At 42.2% G+C, this 26,924-nt stretch overlaps 1 protein-coding gene across 6 annotated transcripts in view; it reads left to right on the forward strand.

The window, feature by feature from the left end:
- The window catches only part of NDE1 (nudE neurodevelopment protein 1), a 50,293-nt gene that overhangs the window by 205 nt on the left and 23,164 nt on the right, over positions 1-26,924 (forward strand). For all 6 annotated transcript variants that reach the window (XR_004483487.2, XM_033428745.2, XM_033428742.2 and 3 more), the window contains exons 2-4: positions 7,030-7,155; positions 8,178-8,331; positions 13,051-13,199. Coding sequence is in view for 5 of the 6 variants with exons in the window: in XM_033428745.2 (XP_033284636.1) it covers positions 7,073-7,155; positions 8,178-8,331; positions 13,051-13,199 (386 nt within the window). In the remaining variant the exon portion in view is untranslated. The remainder of the gene's footprint in view (positions 1-7,029; positions 7,156-8,177; positions 8,332-13,050; positions 13,200-26,924) is intronic.

A 26,924-nucleotide genomic window follows, 5' to 3' on the forward strand; every position in this document is an offset into this window, starting at 1 on the left:
GGGACCCCGGGCCGCCGCCGTGCAGGGGCCCTGGCGCGCCCCTCACTTGCGCGTCGCTTCCCGGGTGCTGGGCTCGAAAATTGCGCTTCCCTGGAGCCTGCCTTCTTAACTTTGTGCCTTCACACCCTCGAGTCCCTCGCGCCTGGTTCCTCACCCTTGCCAGCTTTCTTTCTCTTTCTGCGCTCGCCTCTCTCCGACCCCGCTGCCCTCCCCCTCCGTCCTAGACTTCCTCGGTCCTTCTGCTCTCCACGTCCCGGGTCCCCGCAGCCCGGCCGCTCTGCCCTCCTGTTCCCTCCCACCCCGACTCCCCTGGTCTCCCTTCTCGCTCAGTTTTCTGCCCTTCAGTCCTCGTCATTGCCTTCTGCTGCCCCCCACCGCCCCTCATTCCTCGTAGCCCCCCTCCCGCCCACGTCCCCACCCACCTCCACCCTCGGTGCAGGCCTCTTTCCAAAAACCTCCCTCCTCCTTGGCACTTCCCTCCCTTTGGGAACGTGTTTGGAACGGTCTTCCTCCCTCCGCTTTCCTCAGATCTCTGTTGCAGGACGGTTCAGATTTCCCCTGACAGCACTTTGGGGAAGGATTGGATAAAGGATGAAAACGCTTATTTTACAGCTTGAATGCGGTGGCTGGGCTCACCTGCCTCTGAAGCCATCACCTTGATATTGCTTTTTGGGAAGCTACATTATCTTCTCCAGTCATCTCAAGTTCGCTGTCTCCCGAGGGCTCGACCTTCCCGGATTTCTTTGTCCAGGGTTTTATCATGTTGTGCCCCTCTCTACCTTTAGGCCCCTTTTAACTTCCTTTCTAAAGAAACGACCTTTGCAACACGCGCCGGACAGAAATTTCTCATTTTCTGTGCGAGTTTTGTTCATGTATTCTAGGATAGGATGGCATTTTAGGACATGGGTAAGGTACTTTGAAGAGTAATTGGATCCCAGCGACTCCCAGAGCCCCTTGTTATCTGACCCCAGCGTTGGTATTTAACCATTTTTGAAACTTAAAAATGTAGATGATCTATGCTCCTGAAGTGTCAAAGGCCTCTGATTGGTATATTTCATCCCATTTGGTTAATAGTTTCTTAACTTGGCTTATTCTGTTAGGATGTGATTTTTGTTTCCAGAGTGTGTTCTTTTGCTTTAGAACGTGTGAGCCCAGAGAGATTACACTCTGCTTCCTCACAAGATAATTCCCTAACACGAGCATGCCTGCATGTGGAAAGTTTGTGCCTGCAACTGGTACTATGTTTGTACCTAATCCTGACACAGGTGCTTTGTGTCTGCCTCGCTCAGCAGTGCCCAGCACTTAGTAGGTGTTGGGAAATGTTTGAAAAGGAATGGAGGAGGGGAACGCCTCCGTAGGAAAAGCTCCTTCCTTGGCCTCTTGGTTCAAGAAAGTAAAAATTATCCTTGGACAGGATAATTTGTTTTCTTTTCGTCCAAGTTTAAGCTTCTTAAAATTTCAAAAGCAATATGTGCTTACTGCAAAAAACAGTATATATCTTAGAGAAGCGTCAGGTACATGTTCGAATCTCAGTGTCTGCCTTACCCCCATACTGGTATATCCTTACAGACTCTTCTATTTGTATACTCAGAGGGAGATACATTTGCAAACAAAAATGACACTTTCTTAACATATCATAAACTTTCTTCCATATCAGTACATTTACTACTTCTTTTTTTTTTTTTTTTTTGTGGTACGCGGGCCTCTTACTGTTGTGGCCTCTCCCGTTGCGGAGCACAGGCTCCGGACGCACAGGTTCAGCGGCCATGGCTCACGGGCCTAGCCGCTCCGTGGCGTGTGGGATCTTCCCAGACCGGGGAACGAATCCGTGTCCCCTGCATCGGCAGCGGACTCTCAACCACTGCGCCACCAGGGAAGCCCAGTATATTTACTTCTTAACTGCACCATTTTCTGATCAGTCCTCTGTCAACAGTTAAGTTCCTCCAGTTTTCCCCTCAGTCAATGATGGTGTACACCCTTGAGCATATGTCCTTGCATGCCTAGTGAGGTATTCTGGTAGGTAGGTCATTAAAGACTTTGAAAGCACCGAGACAGAAGTCAGACCTGCTGACTCTTGACTGATTTTGCCCCAGTAATGTCACTTCTGCAAAATGCAAAGCCTGCGTCATAACGTAGAAGCCGTGGGAGCATGTGCCAGTCTCTGGCAGTTTCTTTCTTTTTCTCCCTTTCCCTTCTGCTCTTCCATGTGTTTTGATTGGGAGGGATTGGGGTTGGGGTGGAGAAGGGCCGTTAATTCCTGATGGTTTATATATGTGTGTTGCTCCTGACCAGCTGTGCTGGCTTTCTTCACTCAGAGGAGAGCTGAGAAAGGCTTTGTTTTTTCTAGAGTTTTGAAATCAAAGGTGTGTGTCTCAAGTGTGTTTTCAAACTTTCCTGTTAGGTTTGATCATGGAAAATAGCCGCCCCCCAAAAACTTGCTGAAACACTTTTGTAAGAGTAATAGATCTAAGTTATCCAAAATAGAAAATAAGTACTTACTGGACCACTTGATCCCAGTTTTTGCATGCTGTAGCACATACATTTGAGGTACCCATCAGGTTTGTCCACAGAGCTACTGGGGCATGACGGCATCATGGTGTATTGAGAACGCAAGTTAGGAAGACATATCCCTGTGGATCGGATGCAATAAATGAATGCAGTATCCACTTTTAAGAGAGTGGGTACAAAGTTGTGTATGCTGTGACCAAGCATTAACACCTGCCTGACACAGTGCCTTTCAAAAGACTGCATGGACCAAAGAGTGAAACTGACCTCCAGTCTATTGGCAACCCCAGGGAGATCTGGAATTTGAATTCAAAGACTCCCTTGCACTTGGGTCTGGTTTGCCACTCCGTTGCACCTATGCAGATGGCCAAGGCATACAATGTTTCTGCTTTAGCTTCCTAAGAAACCAGGTGATTGCCTTGCCTACCTACCCCTTACAGTTAAGCAGCTTAAAGAGGGTCAAGTTGTTTGGAAATAATGTGTTAAATGCCTAACACACCACAACTAGAAGGTGATGATAAAATTTAGTAAATAATGCTGGAAAAGGGGAACCTTTGCCAGTTGTCTTACCTGCTATCTGTGGCAGGGAGTAATGCACATTAGAACTTTCTGAGACATTTTCAAATGGCCAAAAAAAAAGTCAGGTTTTTAAGTATGCTGTTTCATAAGAAAGTGAGGTTCAGCTGTTACTTCTTTCCTCTTAGCCTCTAGCATAGTTTTTCTCTTCCCTAGGGGTGTTTTTAAAATGCAGGGGCTGTAATTAGAGCCACAGTGGAAGCGCCTCCTAAAACATCTCAATTTCATTTCTTTACTGAGGCTTAAGTTATAAGCCTCACTGGCTGTGATAAAGAGCCCTTTTCTAAAACTCATCTGTCGTAAGATTGCAGGTTGAAGGTTATTAAACTCCAGTAACTGTATCAGATACTCCTTATCATGTACACCTGGGGAGGGGGTAGTTTCCAACATGGCACCCTGTCCTCCAGCCCCTTCCCATTAATGAGATGCCACTCAGGTGCCGAGGGAGAAAGGTTTTCCCCATCCTGTTAAGTATCTTAGGGATTTACAGAAGTAAACTATAAACTAGCCTGCAGAGGGTCTCTTGCTTTTTTTCCTTAACCTCACATCCCCTTCCAGCGAGTGGCTAGTCTCTATCTTTCCCTGTGTTCGTTCCTTCCACAGGCATTTATTGAAAGCCTGTTATATGCCAGGCACTGTTCAAGGAATTGGGAATAAAAAAGTAAGATGGTGAAGGTCCCTGTGCTCAAAACTGACATTCCAGTGGGGGAAGATAAAACAAAAACAAAACTCATAAAGTGATGAAATAAAACAAAGCAGGGGTTAATATGACAGTGAAGGGCTGGAGGAGGTATTTGGTGGGATGTTCAGATAAGGTCTCTCTGGGGAAGACAGTTCAGCTGTGATCTGAACAGCAAGAAGGAAATCTGCTAGCAGAGATCTGAGGGAAGAGCATTCCAGGCAGAGAAAACAGCCAGTTCAAAGACCCTGAGTGGGAGCAAGCTTGATGTGTTCAAGGAACAGAAAGAAGGCAGTGTGGCTGCAGCGTAAGCGAGTGAGGGGTAGGGCTGTAGGAAATGTTTAGAGAAGTAGGCAGGGACTCATTACGTTGAACTTGGACGTGATCTGTTTCCAAACATCAGGAAAAGTCAGTGTACATTCATTTTTCCTAGTTCCTCACTTTCTCACCCTCCTGTACGCAGAATTCCTCCCATACCGTGCATTTGAGACTGTCCTCAATATGATCATTAATGGCCACACAGCACTCAGTTACAGTTGCATGGGCTCTGGTCTCTTAACGCTATAGACATTGGTTTGGTGACCCCATACTAGATAGCTCTGGGCTCATTGAAGCTTGCGGCTTGAGCAAGGATTACCAGAATTAGGTTTACCCTTACCTGTCACCATGGTAATTACTGTTATTTACACTCTAGGTGCTCTATCCTTTGTACTTTCAGCAAACAAGATCTTTCACTCCAAACGTTAATTAGGCTTCTCTTGTAGCAGAAATCCAGACCTAACTGGTCCAACCAAGAAAGGGAGTTGATTATCTCTCCTAACCTTAAATCAGGAATGACTGGACCCAGGTGTCCGAATGATACTGTCAGGACCCAGTCTCTCCACTTCTTGGCCCTGCTTTCCTTTGTTTTGGCTTCATTCTCAGGCAGGCTCCTCCCTTGTGATAGCAAGATGACCACCACGAACCCTAATGGAAAGAGTTTCTTCTCCTCCCTCCCCCCCGCGCTTTATGGAGATATAATTGACGTATAACGTTGTGTAAGTTTAAGGTGTAGCATGTGATGGTTTGAGCCGTATATTTTGTGAAATAATTACTACAGTAAGGTCAGTTAACAACTCCAGAGAGTTTCTTTCTTTATAGCTCTGCGAAAGGCCTGGGCCTGGACACTCATTGGCTCAGCTTGGGTTACGTGCACCCCTGAGCCAATCATTGGCTCAGTTTGGATTAGGCTGATCCTTGTCATTGGTTCAGCTTGGGTTAGGCCCACCTCTGAGCCCGTTACCGATGATGCTGGAGGCATGAGTAGTCACATGCCTTCTCCCAGATGCAGAAGATGATGTCAAGTCCATCTGAGCCCCATGGAAGGAGTGTAGAATTGATTTCCCCAAGGGAATGTTGGGGTGCTGTTACAGAAAGATGGAAGAAGGAATGATGGACTGGAAAAAAAAAATCAAATTAACAATTTTCTACTCCATCCAGCTTCTCTGCTTTAGTCAAGCTTTCGGAGAAGCTCTGTTCCCCAGAAGGGAGTGGGTGGGGACGTGGCATGTTTTCTCTGAATTAGGGAAGGGAGAGAAATTTGGAGGAAGAGGTGTGAATACAGGTCCTAACAAATGTAGAGTTATCAGTAAGTACTGTGCTCGGATGTAGGTATCATTGTTCAGTTTCTACCAGGGATAAAGAAGTTGGTGATTGTGTCCATGTCAGCACTGACATATTTAGTGGAATTATTTGTATATTTAGCCAGATACACAGCTTGTTAGTTATGTCTTGCAGATTGAGGGGTTGTGTTCATTCTGTTGTCCCCAGAGACAGAACCATGAGCTAGCTTGAGGGGAAGAAGAGACTTCGGAGAGATCTCATTTGGATTCCTAATGACCTTTTGAGAAGCTCAGAGTCTTAAATAAATTGAGAAAATAAGCTGTTACATTGAGAGGCTTTATCAGCCGGGAGTCCATAGACTGATAACTGTTAATAGAAATTTGTTCCCTAACCTCTGCTCTGGATAGCTCAGAATCCTGAGTCCAGGCCCTTATCATCACTTCCCTCTGGCTACTGTCTAATGTGTCTCCTTTTCTTCTCATACCCAGTTCTCCAAAATGCCACCTACTTCCTCTTCCTCACCTCCTAGTTACTCCTCCACCCTGTTTATCCCTCCTCCCTGTGTTGAAACCATTCTTGCTCACATCACCAGTGACCGACATTTTGCCAAGTCTTGTGGGTGGATATTTCCCAGTCCTTACCTTACCAGCTTCTCTGTTGCATCTTGGATATTGTGGAACGTTCTCTTTTTTCCCCTTGAAACCGTCTACTCCCGGGACAGCTCACTCTTTTGGTTCTCATCTCTCTCACTTGTTTCTCCTCTGTCTCTGATCACTGTTTCTCTTCCCAGCTTTCAGACACTGGCACTCCTCAGAGATCCATAAATAGTTCTCAGTCAATTATCTCGTGGTTCTGTCACAAGAAAAAAGGAAGAACCAGCTACAAACTCATGATTCTTAAATTTGTATTGTTAGCCTGGACTTCACCCTGAGTTTCAGATCCAGTGTTGCATCTCGGTGTATCACAGGCACGTCCAATTAAAAATGTCCCAAGCTGGGTTCAGTATCCCCTCACCCTAAAGACTTTTCCTTCTGATTCTCTGTCTCTGGTGATGGGGATGGTGGTGGCACCTGGTTGCCTAAGTTAGAACCCGTGAGACATCCTCCCCTCTCCTCCCCTCCCCCCCCAAATGTAATAAATCAGCAAGTCCTGGTAGGTTTTTTTTTTTTAGTACATTTATTTATTTTATTTTTGGCTGCGTTGGGTCTTCTTTGCTGCACGCGGGCTTTCTCTCGTTGTGGCGAGCTTAGTTCCCGTGCGTGGGCTTCTCATTGGGGTGGCTTCTCTTGTTGCGGAGCACGGGCTCTAGGCGCGCGGGCTTCAGTAGTTGTGGCTCATGGGCTGTAGAATGCAGGCTCAGTAGTTGTGGCGCACGGGCTTATTTGTTCTGCAGCATGTGGGATCTTCCCGGACCAGGACTTGAACCCGCATCCCCTGCATTGGCAGGCAGATTCTTAACCACTGCGCCACCAGGGAAGCCCACTGGTAGGTTTATCCATGGAATGTAATGTGCAGGTGGGCTGTATTTTGTCTGGGTTTAGTTTTAGTTTTTTGGCAATGTTTTTTGCCACATTTAATCCAACATAAAGTCTAGGAATTTTTTTTCCCCATTAAAGATCAGCTGTTTAACCAGATGTGGGTAATAATTTTAAAACTTTCTCTTCTAGACATCATGAGACAAGAATAGTAATCTTTTCCCCTGTTTTCACAATGGAGGACTCGGGAAAGACTTTCAGCTCCGAGGAGGAAGAAGCTAACTATTGGAAAAACCTGGCTATGACCTACAAGCAGAGGTCAGTTCTCCAAAGTTCACCTTGCTTTTTCTTCCCATAGTGATGGCAGCAACCATTTATTGTGGGCCTACTATGTGCCAGGCACTGTGAAGGGCTTAACATACATCATCTCAGTTAAATCTCAACACTGTTCCATGGAGAAACCATTCTCACCCCATTTTACAAATGAGGAAACTGAGCCTCAGTGAAAGCAAGTCAACTTGCCCAAGGTCAGACAGCCAGGGGAATAGCAGAGCTGGAATTTGAACCCCAAAGCCTAGGGTCCTAATCAAACGGCTGTGCTACTTCCCAGCTTATTTTCTGGCAGGGTTTTATCAGCTCCTGGATGCCGTATCTGGTCTGCCCTTCGTGTGTGGGGAAAGAACTCCCTATGCCTAGCAAAATGGGTTGTTACAGATCTTTAAATTTGAAACCAGTGTTTCAGTGCCCATATCTGGGAGCTGTGTGTGTGTGTGTGTGTTTAACGTTGTTTCTTTTTATTTCTCATGGACTCTTGTAATCTACCCAGGGAGGTCTTATTCCGGCTCCTCTAATTTCTTTATGCTTAGTTTGATTTAAAGAGAATTTAGGCTTGGTGTTAAAAAAAAAAAAAGATATCCCTTGACTTTTAAGGATTGAGAAGGTAGAATTGGGCGTTTGGGATATGGGGCAGGGACCCATGATAGTGGTGTGATGAGTGAGCATTTGTATTATGTCCAGTTTCTACTTGCAAATAAATCAGAGAATACACAATCCAAAGTGTGCTTACTACATGTTGGGCTCCAAAAAGTACAAGTGGAATGAATGCGTGGAGAGTGAATTGGTTAAGAAAGGGCTATGGAGTCAGGCACACCTGGGGGCAGGCCCAAGCTCTGTTTCTGACTTGTTTGACCTCGAGACAAGTCACCTCATCTTCTCATCTGTATAATGAGGACAATGACAGTTTCTGCCTCAAAAGGCAGTTGAATAAAGAGCTGATACATGTATAACAGCAGCATGTAAGCGCTCAGTAAATGATCAGCTAACATCTGGGAATTCTGTAGGGCAGAGAACACGCAAGAGGAACTCCGAGAATTCCAGGAGGGAAGCCGAGAATATGAAGCTGAATTGGAGACGCAGCTGCAACAAATTGAAACCAGGAACAGGGACCTGCTGTCAGAAAACAACCGCCTTCGCATGGAGCTGGAAACCATCAAGGTGAGGGGGTGAGAGGAGACGCATGCAGGTGTGGATGGTGCCCAGCGTTGTGACTGGAAAAGGGAGCCTGCAGACTTGGCCCCGGGCTCACTCCCACCCCCAGGCCTGCCGGGCGTGTGTGACACTTGAACTCTTTATGCCCCTGATGGAGGCGCTCTGTGAGAGGCAGGTCTCACACATGTCCCACAGCCATTCTTGGCTGTTGGTGACAATCCTGCAAGGCACATGGAAGGTAGACCCTTCTAGAGTATGGAGTGTCTCTGGAATTGCTGATTGTGATAAGGCCTAGGGTTATGCTGTCCAGAATTGTCGCCCCTAGCCACGTGCGGCTACTGACATTTAAGTTAATTAAAATAACTAGAAATTTAATTCCTCAATCATACTAGCCAATATTTCAAGTGCTCAAAGGCCACACGTCTCTAGTGAGTGTCATTGTGGGACAGAGAGGCTGTAGAATGTCTCCATCATTATGGAAAGTCCTGTTGGACAGAGCAGATTCCTCAACCTGGGCACTGTTGACATTTGAAGGTAGCTACATGATTCTCTTGTGCGGGCCGAGTTTCACACTGTGGGCTGTTTAACAGCATCCTGGTCTCCACCCACTAGATACCAGTAGCACCCCCTCCCCCAGGTTGTGACAACCAAAAATATCTGCAGACATTGCCAAGTATCTGGAGAACCACTTCTCTGCAGGGTAAAGAATGCCTTTCTGTAGAGCTTAGCAGATGATCACAAAGTATAACTCTGTGGCCTAGGGACAGCTCTCAGCCCTCACTGCCCGGCAGGGTCACCTGGCCAGCTTCATAAATGTCAGACAGGCCTGGACCCACCCCGCCCTGAGATTCCCATTCTCAGGAAGTCTAGGTGGGGCCCCAGCATGTCTGCATGTCTTGTTTTTTTTTTTTTTTTCTTTTTAAAACAAAGCTCCTCATATATTTTGATGAGCCACTGGGAGAACTAGCCAAGGCCTTGCAGTGTGAGTCCAGGGCTAGGTGTGATGCACGGTGGAAGGAGATGTGTCCCTTGCCCTCTGGAAGCTTTGCGGAGAAGACAAACCTGACAGCCAGAAACACTTAGTGAAAAGATGCTCAGTTATGTGGTACTGACCATGAGATCCTCCTGAGAGAGATTTGCACGGGTTGTAGACAGCATCATGGAAGAGATGGGAGGGACTTGAGCTGGTGTTTGAAGGTGTGTGTGTGTGTGTGTGTGTGTGTGTGTGTGTGTGTGTGTCTGTCTGTCTGTCTGTCTGTCTGTCTGTCTGTCTAGCCAGCAACTTGGCATACAAGGGTTTGATGAAGAGTTAATATGGAACTGCCACAGACACGGGCAAGAATGACTGTCAAGTGGACCTTGGGAATCTGGCTTTACTAGCACATGGGAGAAAGCGGGGCCAGCACATGGATTGGGGATCAAGGGGTGAGGAGTAGCAGAGGAAGGACCACACAGACCGTAGAAACTGAGCAGTGGACTCTTAAGCTTTTACGGCATAGACCACAGAGCCCAAGCTGGCCACCCACAGGTCAGTCTGGCCCATAGATGTTGTTTGCTTAAGCCTTTAGTGGTTTTCACTTAACATTGTATCATGAAAGTTTTCAAGCACACAGTAGGGTTGAAAGAATTTTCCAGTGAACACCTGTATCCACCACCTGGGCTCTACCGATGACCTTTGCCATACTTACATACTTTATTATATATCTGTCCATCCATCAATCTATCTTCCCAATGCATTTCAAGGTGAATCACCGACATCTCTACACTTCCCTGTAAATACTGCAGTAGGCTGTTAACTAGAGGTGAGGGTTTGCTTACGGTTTGTTCTTTTGATAGTAAAATTTATATCTTTAGTGGGGTTTTTTTTTTTTAATATTTAGTATCAACATTCAGAGTTGTGAGGCTTCTTGTAAAAACTTAGATTTCCGACTTCCTTTGATCTTCCTTCGGTGGATCTGGCTACCCCAGGCCGGCCTTCTTCCACACCGGCAAAAAGCTGAGTTGTGGTTGCTTAGACAGAGCAAGCCTTCTCCAGTTTGCCCTGGTCCCCACTTCTGTCCTTTCCCCCCCAACTCTTGACACCGGGGACTGAGTGTCTTTTGCTGCTTACACGTGGCCCACGTCACTCATTTTGTTAACAGCCTGGCCCCTGCCCTAGGCACTGGGGAATCTTTACAGCCCTTACACTGAAGGGGGCTCAGGGATAGGAAGACTAGTGGTATGAACCATCGTTTGGAGAGGGTAGGAGGATGTGCTGACTAAATATCATGCAGTTGCTAAGTAATTAACCACTTCCAGACTGAGCCACTGAACCGGCAGAAGACCTCTTCATTACAACCACATGGCAGGTTCATGAGACACAGTGTGTGGAGCAGGCGAGGAAACAGAACTACCTTGGAGTGAAGAACTGCCCCCAGCACATATTTCTGTCACCTAAGAGGAAAGTCTTCAACTGAGTCAGACTCCTTGACAGTGGCTTATTCATTGCAAGTTGAATAAAAACGCTTGTAAGGGATCCAACAGAGCATCTATTGATGCCTCCATCAGCTGACAGTTTATTATAATTAGCCCCAAATGAAAGTGCAACAGCTTTTCATGTCCCCAAGTTCAAAGGACAACATTTGAATCCTTATGCTGGTGGACAAGCCCAGTAACTGCGTCTTCTTGGAACCTGTGTTGGAACTTAGGTTAGTGACCTAGGATCCTGTACCCTCCTGTTTTATTTGGGGAGGCACCCAAATCAAGGGTGGGAAGCCGTCAGAGCCACGCCTGGGAATTCGCCCGTGCCTGGGCCTGTTCTGCCCCTGCTTGTCTGAGCCAAGACACTTCCTGTGCTCGTAGCCAGGAAACAGTATCAGAGGAGACAGAGCAGCGTAAGGATGTGACACCCCTCCCTGTCCTCGCCTTGTAAATAATCTGCCTGTTCTGTGGACCTTCTTCTTTCACCATGGCTCTGGCCACGCCTCTCTGGCCTGGTCACCATTACATCACTCTCCCCAGCGCCTCCAGACTGTTTCTAGCAACAGCTTTGTTTACTCGACTGACTCAAGAAGAGGAGTTGGCCTGTTTTTCTAACTTTCTAATTAGACTTGGGCCTTTCCTGTGGGAAGTGAGTGTTTTCTTTCATGTTTGTAGATGAAGGAAAGGTGGTAAGGGTGTTTGATGATGGAAAGTAATTAGAGAGAGGAGCCAGAGCCGGAGTGAGTGAGTGAGTGAGTGAGTGAGTGAGCGAGCGAGTGTGTGTGTGTGTGTGTGTGTGTGTGTGCGCGCGCGCGCACATGTGATCAGTTCCCGTGTGACCTGGATGGAAGTGGTTGAGGGCAGTTTAGCGTAGTAGTTCTAAGAGCGCAAGCCCAGGTGGCCGGGATGGATCTTGGCCCGGTCACGTGCTTCCAGTTGACTTTGGGCTGACGAAGTGACTGAGCCTCAGTTCCCATGTCTCTGAAATGGCATTAAATGAGGCAACAAAAACAGCGTCCTGAGCCCAGAGGCTGGCGCAGAGTAGACCTGCGGCAAATGTTAGCTGCCATAGCTGGGCAGCAGCAGGTTGTTGAGGCGTCATCTGGGCTGTGCCTTGCCTTGGAAAGCACCAGCTAGATCACACTAAACTTCTTTTGGTAAAAACAACAGTTTTGTTTTTTTCCTTCTTCCCTTCCCTCCTGCCTCCCTTTCCCTCCCTCCCTTCTCTCTCTCCCTCCTCAGAGGCCCAGAAGTTCCTAACTCCCCCACGCCACAGGGAGAGTGTTCTGGGTCACAAAGTCAGAACAGTTGTCAAACTGAGTCCATGATGTCCTGATCTGACTGTGAGGCACAGGCAACGAAGTCATTGTGATTCCTGCTATTCTGTCTGTAATCCAGGGATATCATGTGAAGTGCATCGGTATTGCCCTTGTGGATCAGGCTCGGAGAGGTTTATGAGGCTTTCTGTGGCTGTGGACACCTTGCACAAAATGATTGCTTTGAAGATAGTTGGGGGCTGCTTGATACCAGAGGCTGCAGGGACCAGTGTGGGAGGGGGCAGGGTATAAGATGCTCAGGAAGCACTCGGGACTTGACAGCTTGATGGCCCCCTGTTCCCCCCATCATCCCTCATTTGCTTAAGAGTCCATGTCTGTGGACAGAAGGTTCTCCTGACTGAGCTTAGGCTTGTCCTCTGGCTTCCTGAGTGAGTGTGATGGGAAGGCTGGTCCCACAAAGATCCTAGAATAAGAGAGAGAGAAATCCCCTAAAGAAATTGGCGTGGGACTTCCCTGGTGGTGCAGTGGTTAAGAATCCGCCTGCCGGTGCAGGGGACATGAGTTCGAGCCCTGGTCCGGGAAGAATCCCACATGCTGTGGAGCAACTAAGCCTGTGAGCCACAACTACTGAGCCTGCACTGTAGAGCCCGCGAGCCACAACTACTGAAGCCCGCGCACTGCAACGAAGAGTAGCCCCTGCTCGCCGCAACTAGAGAAAGCCCACACACAGCAACGAAGACCCAACAGCCAAAAATAAATTAATAAATAATAAAAATAAATTAATTATAAAGAAATTGGCGTGCCGGTGGGCTGTGCAGAGGGGGAGGAATGGCTGCTCAGCAGCTAGGGACAACACACATTCACTGCAACGGAGAGGGTTATGTCCCAGGATTAACCTTCAATGTCCTAAGGAGATGACAGGGAAGGGAGATAAACATCCTCGTTGGGAGTCTTAAATCATTCACTCAGTGTTGATTCTGTCCTTCAGGAGAAGTTTGAAACGCAGCATTCTGAAGGCTACCGGCAGATCTCAGCCTTAGAGGATGACCTTGCCCAGACAAAAGCCATTAAAGATCAACTTCAGAAATACATCAGAGAGCTGGAGCAAGCCAATGATGACCTGGAAAGAGCCAAACGGTACGTTGGGAAGGAGAAAAGAGGTTTGGGAGCCTTTTGTCTCTGGGTACCAGGCACCATGCTGAGGGTAGAGAATTCAGCACTGAGCAGAGCCAGTGCCCTTGTGGGTCCTACAGCCTCATAGGAAATGGGCAACAGGCAGCAAGTGCTGCAAGTCCAGGGTGCTGTGGGAGCATGTAATTGATTATATTAATTTGTCCATTGCTGGGAGAATATTAGGCAAGGCTTCCCAAAGGAAATGCCATTTAGGCTAAGACTGAGGGATGCCTAGGCATTTTCACTCTTCCTAGGGGAGGAGTGTGGGGTGAGAACATTCCAGGCAGAAGGACAAGCATGTGCTCAGTAAATAGGCCCTAAGATAGGACAGTATTTCTTAAACTGATGTTCTGAAGTTTAGCAGAATACTAACAATAATAAATAAGTTATTGAATATCTACTCTGAGCCAGGCACTTATTATTTTTCTTAAGAAAACTTTTTTTTTAAAGATTTAGATATAAATTACATACAGCGATACACACAGATCTTAAGAAGTATACAGTTTCATCAGTGTGGACAATTGTGCACATGCCCCACACTCCTGTTGAGACACGGGCCCTTGGCACTGCACCCACAGCTCCTTGCATTCTTTTTTGCGGTTGCTTTAGGGACCCCAATACACACGCTCAACTTTTCAGTCTACTTCATTAATAATGTACCAAATACAACGGCCTTGCAACCTTAGAGTTTCACTTACCATCCTTGAACTTTATGTGATAGCCGTAATGCGAGAAGGTAAGAGAGTAAGATAGCCTTTTATATTTACCCACAGATTTACAGTTTCTGGTTCATTCCTTCTTGAAGTTTCCCTCTGGTTATCATTTCCCTTCAGCTTGAAGAACTTCCCTTAGGGTTTCTTGTGGTGCAGGTCTGCTGATGGTGAATTCTTCTCGCTTTAGTTTATCTGAAAATGTCTTTCTTTTGCCTTCATTCTTAAAGGATATTTCCACTGGATGTGGAATTCCAGGTTGACAGGTGTTTTTTTTCTTTCAGCACGTTAAAGATGTTCTGCTGTCTTCTGGTCTCCTTGCTGGAGGTCAGAAGTTAGTGGTCATTTGAATAGTCACTCCCCTGTATATAATATGGTGTTTTTCTCTGGCTGCTCTCAGAATTTCTCTTTATTTTTGGTTTTTAGCAGTTTGTGATGTGCCTAGATTTTGTATGTATTTATCCTGTTAGGGGTTTGCTGGGCACTTTGGTCTGTAAATTTGTCTTTTGCCAAATTTAACTTTGGTCATTATTTCCTCAAAGATTTTTGCTGCGCTGTTCTTTCTTTCCTGCCCTTCTGGGGCACCAACTACACACATGTTGTGTCCCATGTCCTTTTGATATTGTCACACAGGTCTCTTAGGCTCTGTTCATATCTTTTCCTAATTTTGTTTGTCTTGGTTCCTCAAATTAGATCATTTCTATTGATCTGGTTTCAAGTTCACTGACTCTTTCTTCCCTCCTCCAATCTGCTGTTAAGCCAGTTCCAATAATGTTTTATTTTAGATATTTAAGATCTAGAATTTCCTAGTCCTCTACAGATATTTCTTTGTTTGCATCCTTGAGATAGTTATAACAACTTTCTTTAAGATCCTTTTCTGCTAATTCTAACATCTGGGTTATCTCAGATGTTAGATGTTCCAGTGATTGCCTTTTCTACTGAGTTTGGGTCACATTTTCTTGCTTTTCACATGTCTAGTAATTTTGGATTATATTCTGGACATTATGAATGATGTGCAGAAACTATGGATTCTGTTATGTTTCTAATTTGTTTGTTAAGTAGGCTGAACTCAAACTCCAAACTCTGTCTCCCTTTGATGGGTAGTAGGTGAAATCCGTTTGACGCTTTTAACGAGGCTGCTTCAAGTCTGCCATGCACATGCATGGTTCGGGGGTCAGCCAGAGGTGTAGGAAGAGTTATATATGCAGAATTTGGCATTCCGCCAAGGTGGTGGATTTTTTTTTTTAATCACTGGAGCTATAGACACAAAGCTTATAAGATGCAGAATTCAGCCACTGCTGTTCCTTCTTCCAAGTGGTGTCTCTCTTCCAAGTGTTGTCTCCCTTCCAGTTTTTGCCAGTGCCTTCAGATCATTGTTTTTCTCGTTTCACCCAGAGTTTGTAGTTGTAATCTATAGGATGTTTGGTCTGATACAAGCTACCTTATTATTACCAGAAGTGGGACCTCCTTTTTTTTTTTTAAATCAGTTTGTAAGAGTTCTTTGTGTATTTTTGCTGCTCATCTTTTGTCCCACATTGAAAAATATTTTTTACAAATAATCTTTTGTCTGTTGACTTTGTGGTATCAGTTTTCATACAAATATGTTTCATTTTGGGGTCATCAATTATGTCTTTTATTTTTTCAATTATGTCTTTTATAGCTTCTAGGTTTCCAGACTTCACTAGGGACATCTCCTTGATCGTTTGATTATGCGTGTATTCTCTTAATTTTTCTGCAAGATTTTTTAATTAATTGTTTTAACTTATGCTTTTAATCTACCTGGAATTTATTTTTGTACCTAGTATATGTGTCCCATTTTATTTTCATTAGGTAGATGTGCCAGTACTATGTGTTAAACACTCCATCTTTTTTCCACTGAATTGAACGCATCTCTGTCATTTGTTAACCTGCCATACAGTTGTTCCTTGGTATCCATGGGGGATTGGTTCCAGGACCCTTGAGGGTACTAAAATTTGTGGATGCTCAAATCTCTTGTATGAAATGGTGTAGCATTTGCATACACCATACATGTGCATCTTCCCATACACTTTAAATTATGTCTAATTATAATACCTAATACAATCTAAAATCTGTATAAATAGTTGCCAGTGAGTGGTAAATTCAAGTTTTGCTTTTTGGAACTTTCTGGATTTTTTTTTCCTGAATAATTTTGATTTGTAGTTGGTTGAGTCCAAGGATATGCAACCTACAGATATGGAGGACTGACTGTATATTCTGGAATCTAATTCAGGATTCTTCTTTCTTTTTTGTCTAACGTGCAATTTGTGAATTACTACCAACACCATAATGACTTGGTTCCTGTGGCTTTGTAGTATTTTCTGATTTTTGGCAAGCCACTGGCTTACGATCATTTCTACCCATATATCATTGATGAAAGCAAGTCACACGGCCAAGCCCTGTCAAGGGGTGGGAAGGTACATTCCACCCACAATGAGGCCAAAGCAAGGGTGTGGCTACAGGGAGGATGAAGAATTGGGACCAATAATGCAGTCTATCACAAAGAGATAGTACATTCATGTGATTCAAAAATAATATACAAAGGGGTAGAGTTTTAAAATTCAAATTCAAATAGAAATTTGTATTATTTCCCCCGCCCCGTTTTTTTCCCCACAAAAGAGCATTCTGTATACAGAATGTATGTACTATTGTACATCTTGCTTTGTCACGTAATAGGTTTTGGAGGTCATTCTGTAGTAGGACACAGAGGATTCTTTGTTGTTGGTTTTTTCCAAGTGCATAATATTTTATTGTATGGTTGGTATTGTATGATACATAATTATTTATCCATCCCCCCCACGGCTGGATATTTGCTGCATTTCCTTTCTTTTGCAGTGATACGGGTTGCTGTAGTGAATGATATGCATTGCTTGCATAGATGTATATCTGTAGAATAAATTCCCAGAAGTGGAATTCTTGGGTCAAAGGATGTATGCATATGTGTTTTGATAGTTTTTGCCCAGTTGTTCTCTACACTTATACCAATTTCCATTCCCAGCACCTATGTGAGTAAGTCTCCATTTTCCAAATAGCTTCACTAAACAGTGTTTTTTAGACTTTGGATTTCTGCCAATCTAATAGGTAACAAATAGGTACATTTCTGAAGTATGAGTGATCTTGAGTTCCTTTTCATATATTTAATAACTGTTTTATTTCTTTTTCTGTGAACTCTGTATTCTTGCCTGTTTTCATACTGGATTGCTGGTTGTTTTTTCTCATCAGTTTCTAGGAGATGTTTATATATTTGTTTATGATACGAATTGAAAATGTTAGGAGTTTGTCATTTGTCTTCCATCTTTGTCTATTGCATATGTTACTATTGAAAGTTATTTGGATTTCTGTGTAGGCAAATTTATCTGCAGTCCCACGTTTATAAAGCAATTAGCCTATGTTTTCTTCTTGTATTTTTATGTTTCCTTTCTTTCTTTCTCTCTCCTGAAGATGCATTGGATTCACATTTTAGCCAGATGCTGAATAGTTGAATATTAAAATCAGATGTGATAGAGACCCAGATCATCATTATAGAACAAATAAAGTTCTGGAATACTGAAGTTATGTTAAAAAAAAACTTTAAAACATTACAATTTACAATTTCATTATAAAATTTTAATAGTTATATATGGAAAATTTGACAGTCTCCAGCAAGAATGGTAATTTCTCAGCACCATCAGCTATTTGCTTATTTTGGTCTCCAACTGTACATCCGTAAAACCAAATGACTCACTTTTAACTGAGGAAGGAGATGACCTTGTGAAAGGATAAACTTGAAAGACTCCAGGCCTAACTGAATTAACTAAAAAGTAAATATATTCCTTAAAGGGTATTTTGTTTAATATGTGAATGCCAAGATGCCAAAAAGTTCAACGAAGATTAAAATTGATTTAATCTAATTTTTAAAAAAGTGTCTATGTGGGCTTCCCCGGTGGCGCAGCGGTTGAGAGTCCGCCTGCCGATGCAGGGGACGCAGGTTCGTGCCCCGGTCTGGGAAGATCCCACATGCCGCGGAGCGGCTAGGCCTGTGAGCCATGGCCGCTGAGCCTGCGCGTCCGGAGGCTGTGCTCCGTAACGGGAGGGGCCATAACAGTGACAGGCCCGTGTACCGCAAAAAAAAAAAAAAAAAAAAAGTGTCTATGTGTTATTACATAGACACTTTTTTTTTTGTCTCTGCCACATGGCTTGTGTGATCCTAGTTCACCAACCAGGGATCGAATCCAGGCCCCTGCGGTGGAAGCACAGAGTCCTAAACAGTGGACTGCCAGGGAATTCCCTACATAGACTTTATTTTTAATTTTTTGTGGTAAAAAATTTGACATCAAATTTACACCTTAACCATTTTTAAGTGTGCAGTTCAGTAGTATTATATGTATTCACATTATTGGCCAACAGCTCTTCAGAACTTTTTCATCTTGCAACATTGAAACTCTATACCCACTAAACATTCATTCCGCTCCCTGTTCCCTTCAGCCCTTGATAATCACTTTTCTACTTTCTGTTTCTATGATTTTGACTACATTAGAAACTCCATATGAATGGAATCAAATAGGATGTGTCCTTTTGTGACTGGCTTCTTCTCTTAGCATAATGTCCTTGAGATTCGTCCATGTTGTAGCATGTGACAGGATTTCCCTTTTTTAAGGCTGCATAATATTTTTTTGCATGTATGTACTGCATTTTCTTTATCCATTTATCTGTCAGTGGACACTTGGGTTGCTTCCACCTGTTGGCTCTTGTGAATAATGCTGCAGTGAACAAGGGTGTACGGATACCTCTTTGAGATCCTGCTTTCAGTTCTTTTGGATATGTACCCAGAAGTGGGACTGCTGGGTCATACAGTAATTCTACTTTTAGTTTTTTACAGAACCTCCATACAGTTTTCATAATGACACACCATTTTACATTCCCACCACATCCTCACCATCACTTGTTATTTTCTGTTCTTGGGATGGAGGCCATTCTGATGGGTGTGAGGTGATACATAGACTTTTAAGTATTTGTTGGCTCAAAAAGGATATGTTCTTAGTTATCTAACAGATGTATCTCTTAATATTCATATTTACTGAAAATCTCTTTTCCTGCTTAACTATTTTCAGGTCCTCATAACTGTCCATGAGATTAACAGCTTTCACAGTTTTTATGTATTGCAGCATTTTACTCTTATGATAATAAATATGCAAATACATCAGTTGGCAGAATTTCACCATATAAAGGACATAAAGCTTTTTCCACTCAGGGGACAACTAGGATGCTTACCTTTATTTGAAAGCAAATAGTCACATAGTAACAGTAAGTCTCTGTGCTGTGCCCTGCTGGTATTACTGACTCTGCCTGATTGTATACAGTGTGGGGGGGAGGGTGTCGTTCATCCACACAGGTTCAGGAATGCCAGAAATGCTGCTGAAGTTGGTTCTCTGGCATTCCAGAAACCAGTAGTAGATTTTGACCAAATACTGAGTTTAAATTTTTGATCTAGTTGGAATTCATCTTTGGGTGTAGCATGAGGTGTGGATCCAACATTGATTTTTTCCAGGTGGCTACCTGGTAGTCCCCAGACCTAGAACTGAACCAACCATCTTTTCATCAATGATTCGTGATGCCACCTTTATCATAAATTAAATTCTCATATGTATTTGGATCTATTTCTGGACTTTTGGCTCTCCTTGGTCTGTCTGGTCTTATAACTGTTTCACTCTGCAGCACACTGTTCATTACTGAGGCTTTAAAGAGCATGTTCTTTGTATCTAGGGGAGCTAGTGCCCCTGTCCTCTTCTTTTTCAGAGTTCTGGCCAATTTTTTCTTCCAGTTTTATTGAGATATAATTGACATATAGTACTGTATACGTTTAAGTGAACAGCACAATGATTTGACTTATATGCATCATAAACTGATTATTACAATAAGTTTAGTGAACGTCCATCACCTCACATAGATACAATATTAAAAACTAGAAAAAACTGTTTTCCTTGTGATGAGAACTCTTAGGATTTACTCTCTTAGCAACTTTCATACATAACATAGAGCAGTGTTCATTATAATTATCATGTTGTGCATTGCATCCCTAGTACTTGTTTATCTTTTAGCTAGAAGTTTGTACCTTTTGACCATCTTCATCCAGTTCCCCTTCCTCCTATCCCCCTGCGTCTGTAACCACAAATCTGATCTCTTTTTTTTTTTAACATCTTTTTTGGGGTATAATTGCTTTACAATGGTGTGTTAGTTTCTGCTTTATAACAAAGTGAATCAGTTATACATATGCATATGTTCCCATATTTCCTCCCTCTTGCGTCTCCCTCCCTCCCACGCTCCCCATCCCACCCCTCCAGGCGGTCACAAAGCACCGAGCTGATCTCCCTGTGCTATGCGGCTGCTTCCCACTAGCTATCTACCTTATGTTTAGTAGTGTATATATGTCCATGCCTCTCTCTCGCTTTGTCACAGCTCACCCTTCCCCCTCCCCATATCCTCAAGTCCGTTCTCTAGTAGGTCTGTGGCTTTATTCCTGTCTTACCCCTAGGTTCTTCATGACATTTTTTCCCTTAAATTCCATATATATGTGTTAGCATATGGTATTTGTCTTTCTCTTTCTGACTTACTTCACTCTGTATGACAGACTCTAGGTCTATCCACCTCATTACAAATAGCTCAATTTCGTTTCTTTTTATGGGTGAGTAATATTCCATTGTATATATGTGCCACATCTTTATCCATTCATCCGAAGATGGGCACTTAGGTTGTTTCCACCTCCGGGCTATTGTAAATAGAGCTGCAATGAACATTTTGGTACATGACTCTTTTTGAATTACGGTTTTCTCAGGGTATATGCCCAGTAGTGGGATTGCTGGGTCATATGGTAGTTCTATTTGTAGTTTTTTAAGGAACCTCCATACTGTTCTCCATAGTGGCTGTACCAATTCACATTCCCACCAGCAGTGCTTTTTTTTGATGATGGCCATTCTGACTGGTGTGAGATGATATCTCATTGTAGTCTTGATTTGCATTTCTCTAATGATTAATGATGTTGAGCATTCTTTCATGTGTTTGTTGGCAGTCGGTATATCTTCTTTGGAGAAATGTCTATTTAGGTCTTCTGCCCATTTTTGGATTGGGTTGTTTGTTTTTTGTTATTGAGCTGCATGAGCTGCATGAACTGCTTGTAAATTTTGGAAATTAATCCTTTGTCAGTTGCTTCATTTGCAAATATTTTCTCCCATTCTAAGGGTTGTCTTTTGGTCTTGTTTATGGTTTCCTTTGCTGTGCAAAAGCTTTGAAGTTTCATTAGGTCCCGTTTGTTTATTTTTGTTTTTATTTCCATTTCTCTACGAGGTGGGTCAAAAAGGATCTTGCTGTGATTTATGTCATAGAGTGTTCTGCCTATGTTTTCCTCTAAGAGTTTGATAGTTTCTGGCCTTACATTTAGGTCTTTAATCCATTTTGAGCTTACTTTTGTGTATGGTGTTAGGGAGTGATCTAATCTCATACTTTTACATGTACCTGTCCAGTTTTCCCACCACCACTTATTGAAGAGGCTGTCCTTTCTCCACTGTATATTCCTGCCTCCTTTATCAAAGATAAGATGACCATATGTGCGTGGGTTTAGCTCTGGACTTTCTATCCTGTTCCATTGATCTATGTTTCTGTTTTTGTGCCAGTACCATACTGTCTTGATTACTGTAGCTTTGTAGTATAGTCTGAAGTCAGGGAGCCTGATTCCTCCAGCTCCGTTTTTCGTTCTCAAGATTGCTTTGGCTATTCGGAGTCTTTTGTGTTTCCATACAAATTGTGAAATTTTTTGTTCTAGTTCTGTGAAAAATGCCAGTAGTAGTTTGATAGGGATTGCATTGAATCTGTAGATTGCTTTGGGTAGTAGAGTCATTTTCACAGTGTTGATTCTTCCAATCCAAGAACATGGTATATCTCTCCATCTATTTGTATCATCTTTAATTTCTTTCATCAGTGTCTTATAATTTTCTGCATACAGGTCTTTTGTCTCCTTAGGTAGGTTTATTCCTAGATATTTTATTCTTTTTGTTGCAGTGGTAAATGGGAGTGTTTTCTTGATTTCACTTTCAGATTTTTCATCATTAGTGTATAGGAATGCCAGAGATTTCTGTGCATTAATTTTGTATCCTGCAACTTTACCAAATTCATTGATTAGCTCTAGTAGTTTTCTGGTAGCATCTTTAGGATTCTCTATGTATAGTATCATGTCATCTGCAAACAGTGACAGCTTTACTTCTTCTTTTCCGATTTGGATTCCTTTTATTTCCTTTTCTTCTCTGATTGCTGTGGCTAAAACTTCCAAAACTGTGTTGAATAAGAGCGGTGAGAGTGGGCAACCTTGTCTTGTTCCTGATCTTAGTGGAAATGCTTTCAGTTTTTCACCATTGAGGACGATGTTAGCTGTGGGTTTGTCATATATGGCCTTTATTATGTTGAGGAAAGTTCCCTCTATGCCTACTTTCTGCAGGGTTTTTATCATAAATGGGTGTTGAATTTTGTCAAAAGCTTTCTCTGCATCTATTGAGATGATCATATGGTTTTTCTCCTTCAATTTGTTAATATGGTTTATCACATTGATTGTTTTGCGTATATTGAAGAATCCTTGCATTCCTGGAATAAACCCCACTTGATCATGGTGTATGATCCTTTTAATGTGCTGTTGGATTCTGTTTGCTACTATTTTGTTGAGGATTTTTGCATCTATGTTCATCAGTGATATCGGTCTGTAGTTTTCTTTCTTTGTGACATCCTTGTCTGGTTTTGGTATCAAGGTGATGGTGGCCTCATAGAATGAGTTTGGGAGTGTTCCTCCCTCTGCTATATTTTGGAAGAGTTTGAGAAGGATAGGTGTTAGCTCTTCTCTAAATGTTTGATAGAATTCACCTGTGAAGTCATCTGGTCCTGGGCTTTTGTTTGTTGGCAGATTTTTAATCACAGTTTCAATTTCAGTGCTTGTGATTGGTCTGTTCATATTTTCTATTTCTTCCTGATTCAGTCTTGGCAGGTTGTGCATTTCTAAGAATTTGTCGATTTCTTCCAGGTTGTCCATTTTATTGGCATAGAGTTGCTTGTAGTAATCTCTCATGATCTTTTGTATTTCTGCAGTGTCAGTTGTTACTTCTCCTTTTTCATTTCTAATTCTATTGATTTGAGTCTTCTCCCTTTTTTCTTGATGAGTCTGGCTAATGGTTTATCGATTTTGTTTATCTTCTCAAAGAACCAGCTTTTAGTTTTATTGATCTTTGCTATCGTTTCCTTCATTTCCTTTTCATTTATTTCTTTTTTTTTTTTATTTTTTTATTTCTCTGTCATCATTTTTTTTTTTTCTGTCATCATTTTAACGGGAGGTGGTTCCAATAGGGAATGGGGAAAACTGTGTGTTCATAGCCATCTAAAAATGTGTATATACGTACTTAGTTTTTTTTTTTTGTCAAAGTATTTTTATTTTTATTTATTTATTTTTTTTAAATTTACGAATATTTCATTGTTGTAAAGTTAAAGCCATAAAAATAATCAAATGGCCTACTATCATACCGTTAGAAGAAAAAAAAAAAAAGGTGTTCATGAGAGTTCCATATTAGAATACAAGTTTTCCTTAGGCATCTGTTTATGTATGCTATTCTGCTCTTTACAATAAATAATTAAATTTAAAAGACTTAATTCCTCACTTATAAGACCTTATTAGTTTACAAATTACATATTGACCTATGCTAAATTTTATACCGATCCATGCTAATGAATTCAGTACAGAAAACAAAAAACACTGCACTCAAGCAAACTACACATATATATATATATATATATATATATATATATATATATATAACTTATATGAGAATTGCTACTCCAGCTTTCTTTTGGTTTCCATTTGCATGAAATACCTTTTTCCATCCCCTTACTTTCAGTCTGTATGTGTCTCTAGGTCTGAAGTGGGTCTCTTGTAGACAGCAAATATATGGGTCTTGTTTTTGTATCCATTCAGCCAATCTGTGTCTTTTGGTGGGAGCATTTAGTCCATTTACATTTAAGGTAATTATCGATATGTGTGTTCCCATTCCCATTTTCTTAATTGTTTTGGGTTTGTTATTGTAGGTCTTTTCCTTCTTTTGTGTTTCTTGCCTAGAGAAGTTCCTTTAGCAGTTGTTGTAGAGCTGGTTTGGTGGTGCTGAACTCTCTCAGCTTTTGCTTGTCTGTAAAGGTTTTAATTTCTCCATCAAATCTGAATGAGATCCTTGCTGGGTAGAGTAATCTTGGTTGCAGGTTTTTCTCCTTCAACACTTTCAATATGTCCTGCCACTCCCTTCTGGCTTGCAGAGTTTCTGCTGAAAGATCAGCTGTTAACCTTATGGGGATTCTCTTGTGTGTTATTTGTTGTTTTTCCCTTGCTGCTTTTAATATGTTTTCTTTGTATTTAATTTTTGACAGTTTGATTAATATGTGTCTTGGCGTATTTCTCCTTGGATTTATCCTGTATGGGACTCTCTGTGCTTCCTGGACTTGATTAACTATTTCCTTTCCCATATTAGGGAAGTTTTCAACTATAATCTCTTCAAATATTTTCTCAGTCCCTTTCTTTTTCTCTTCTTCTTCTGGAACCCCTATAATTCGAATGTTGGTGCGTTTAATGTTGTCCCAGAGGTCTCTGAGACTGTCCTCAGTTCTTTTCATTCTTTTTTCTTTATTCTGCTCTGCAGTAGTTATTTCCACTATTTTATCTTCCAGGTCACTTATCCGTTCTTCTGCCTCAGTTATTCTGCTATTGATCCCATCTACAGTACTTTTAATTTCATTTATTGTGTTGTTCATCGTTGCTTGTTTCATCTTTAGTTCTTCTAGGTCCTTGTTAACTGATTCTTGCATTTTGTCCATTCTATTGTCCATTCTATCTCCAAGATTTCGGATCAACCTTACTATCATTATTCTGAATTCTTTTTCCGGTAGACTGCCTATTTCCTCTTCATTTGTTAGGTCTGGTGGGTTTTTATCTTGCTCCTTCATCTGCTGTGTGTTTTTCTGTCTTTTCATTTTGCTTATCTTACTGTGTTTGTGGTCTCCTTTTTTGCAGGCTGAAGGTTCGTAGTTCCTGTTGTTTTTTGTGTCTGTCCCCAGTGGCTAAGGTTGGTTCAGTGGGTTGTGTCGGCTTCCTGGTGGAGGGTACTAGTGCCTGTGTTCTGGTGGATGAGGCTGGATCTTGTCTTTCTGGTGGGCAGGTCCACGTCTGGTGGTGTGTTTTGGGGTGTCTGTAGACTTATTATGATTTTGGGCAGCCTCTCTGCTAATGGGTGGGGTTGTGTTCCTGTCTTGCTAGTTGTTTGGCATAGGATGTCCAGCACTGTAGCTTGCTGGTCGTTGAGTGAAGCTGGGTGCTGGCGTTGAGATGGAGATCTCTCGGAGATTTTTGCTGTTTGATATTATGTGCAGCTGGGAGGCCTCTTGTGGGCCAGTGTCCTGAAGTTCCCTTTTCATTTATTTCTGATCTGATTTTTATTATTTCTTTCCTTTTGCTAACTTTGGGGTTTTTTTGTTCTTCTTTCTGTAATTGCTTTAGGTGCAAGGTTAGGTTGTTTATTCGAGATGTTTCCTGTTTCTTAAGGTGGGCTTGTACTGCTATAAACTTCCCTCTTAGAACTGCTTTTGCTGCATCCCATAGGTTTTGGGTCGTCGTGTCTCCATTGTCATTTGTTTCTAGGTATTTTTTGATTTCATCTTTGATTTCTTCAGTGATCACTTCGTTATTAAGTAGTGTATTGTTTAGCCTCCATGTGTTTGTATTTTTTACAGATTTTTTCCTGTAATTGACATCTAGTCTCATAGCATTGTGGTCAGAAAAGATACTTGATACAATTTCAATTTTCTTAAATTTACCAAGACTTGATTTGTGACCCAAGATATGATCTATCCTGGAGAATGTTCCATGAGTACTTGAGAAAAATGTGTATTCTGTTGTTTTTGGATGGAACGTCCTATAAATATCAATTAAGTCCATCTTGTTTAATGTATCATTTAAAGCTTGTGTTTCCTTATTTATTTTCATTTTGGATGATCTGTCCATTGGTGAAAGTGGGGGGTGTTAAAGTCCCATACTATTAATGTGTTACTGTCGATTTCCCCTTTTATGGCTGTTAGTATTTGCCTTATGTATTGAGGTGCTCCTATGTTGGGTGCATAAATATTTACAATTGTTATATCTTCTTCTTGGATTGATCCCTTGATCATTATGTAGTGTGTTTCTTTGTCTCTTGTAATGGTCTTTATTTTAAAGACTATTTTGTCTGATATGAAAATTGCTACTCCAGCTTTCTTTTGGTTTCCATTTGCATGTAATATCTTTTTCCATCCCCTTACTTTCAGTCTGTATGTGTCTCTAGGTCTGAAGTGGGTCTCTTGTAGACAGCAAATAAATGGGTCTTGTTTTTGTATCCATTCAGCCAATCTGTGTCTTTTGGTGGGAGCATTTAGTCCATTTACATTTAAGGTAATTATCGATATGTATGTTCCTATTCCCATTTTCTTAATTGTTTTGGGTTCGTTATTGTAGGTCTTTTCCTTCTCTTGTGTTTCTTGCCTAGAGAAGTTCCTTTAGCATTTATTGTAAAGCTGGTTTGGTGGTGCTGAACTCTCTCAGCTTTTGCTTGTCTGTAAAGGTTTTAATTTCTCCATCAAATCTGAATGAGATCCTTGCTGGGTAGAGTAATCTTGGTTGCAGGTTTTTCTCCTTCATCACTTTCAATATGTCCTGCCACTCCCTTCTGGCTTGCAGAGTTTCTGCTGAAGGATCAGCTGTTAACCTTATGGGGATTCCCTTGTGTGTTATTTGTTGCTTTTCCTTTGCTGCTTTTAATATGCTTTCTTTGTATTTAATTTTTGACAGTTTGATTAATATGTGTCTTGGCGTATTTCTCCTTGGATTTATCCTGTATGGGACTCTCTGTGCTTCCTGGACTTGATTAACTATTTCCTTTCC

This window comes from Orcinus orca, chromosome 16 (assembly GCF_937001465.1).
Source record: "Orcinus orca chromosome 16, mOrcOrc1.1, whole genome shotgun sequence".
Classification (NCBI taxonomy): Eukaryota; Metazoa; Chordata; class Mammalia; order Artiodactyla; family Delphinidae; genus Orcinus; species Orcinus orca.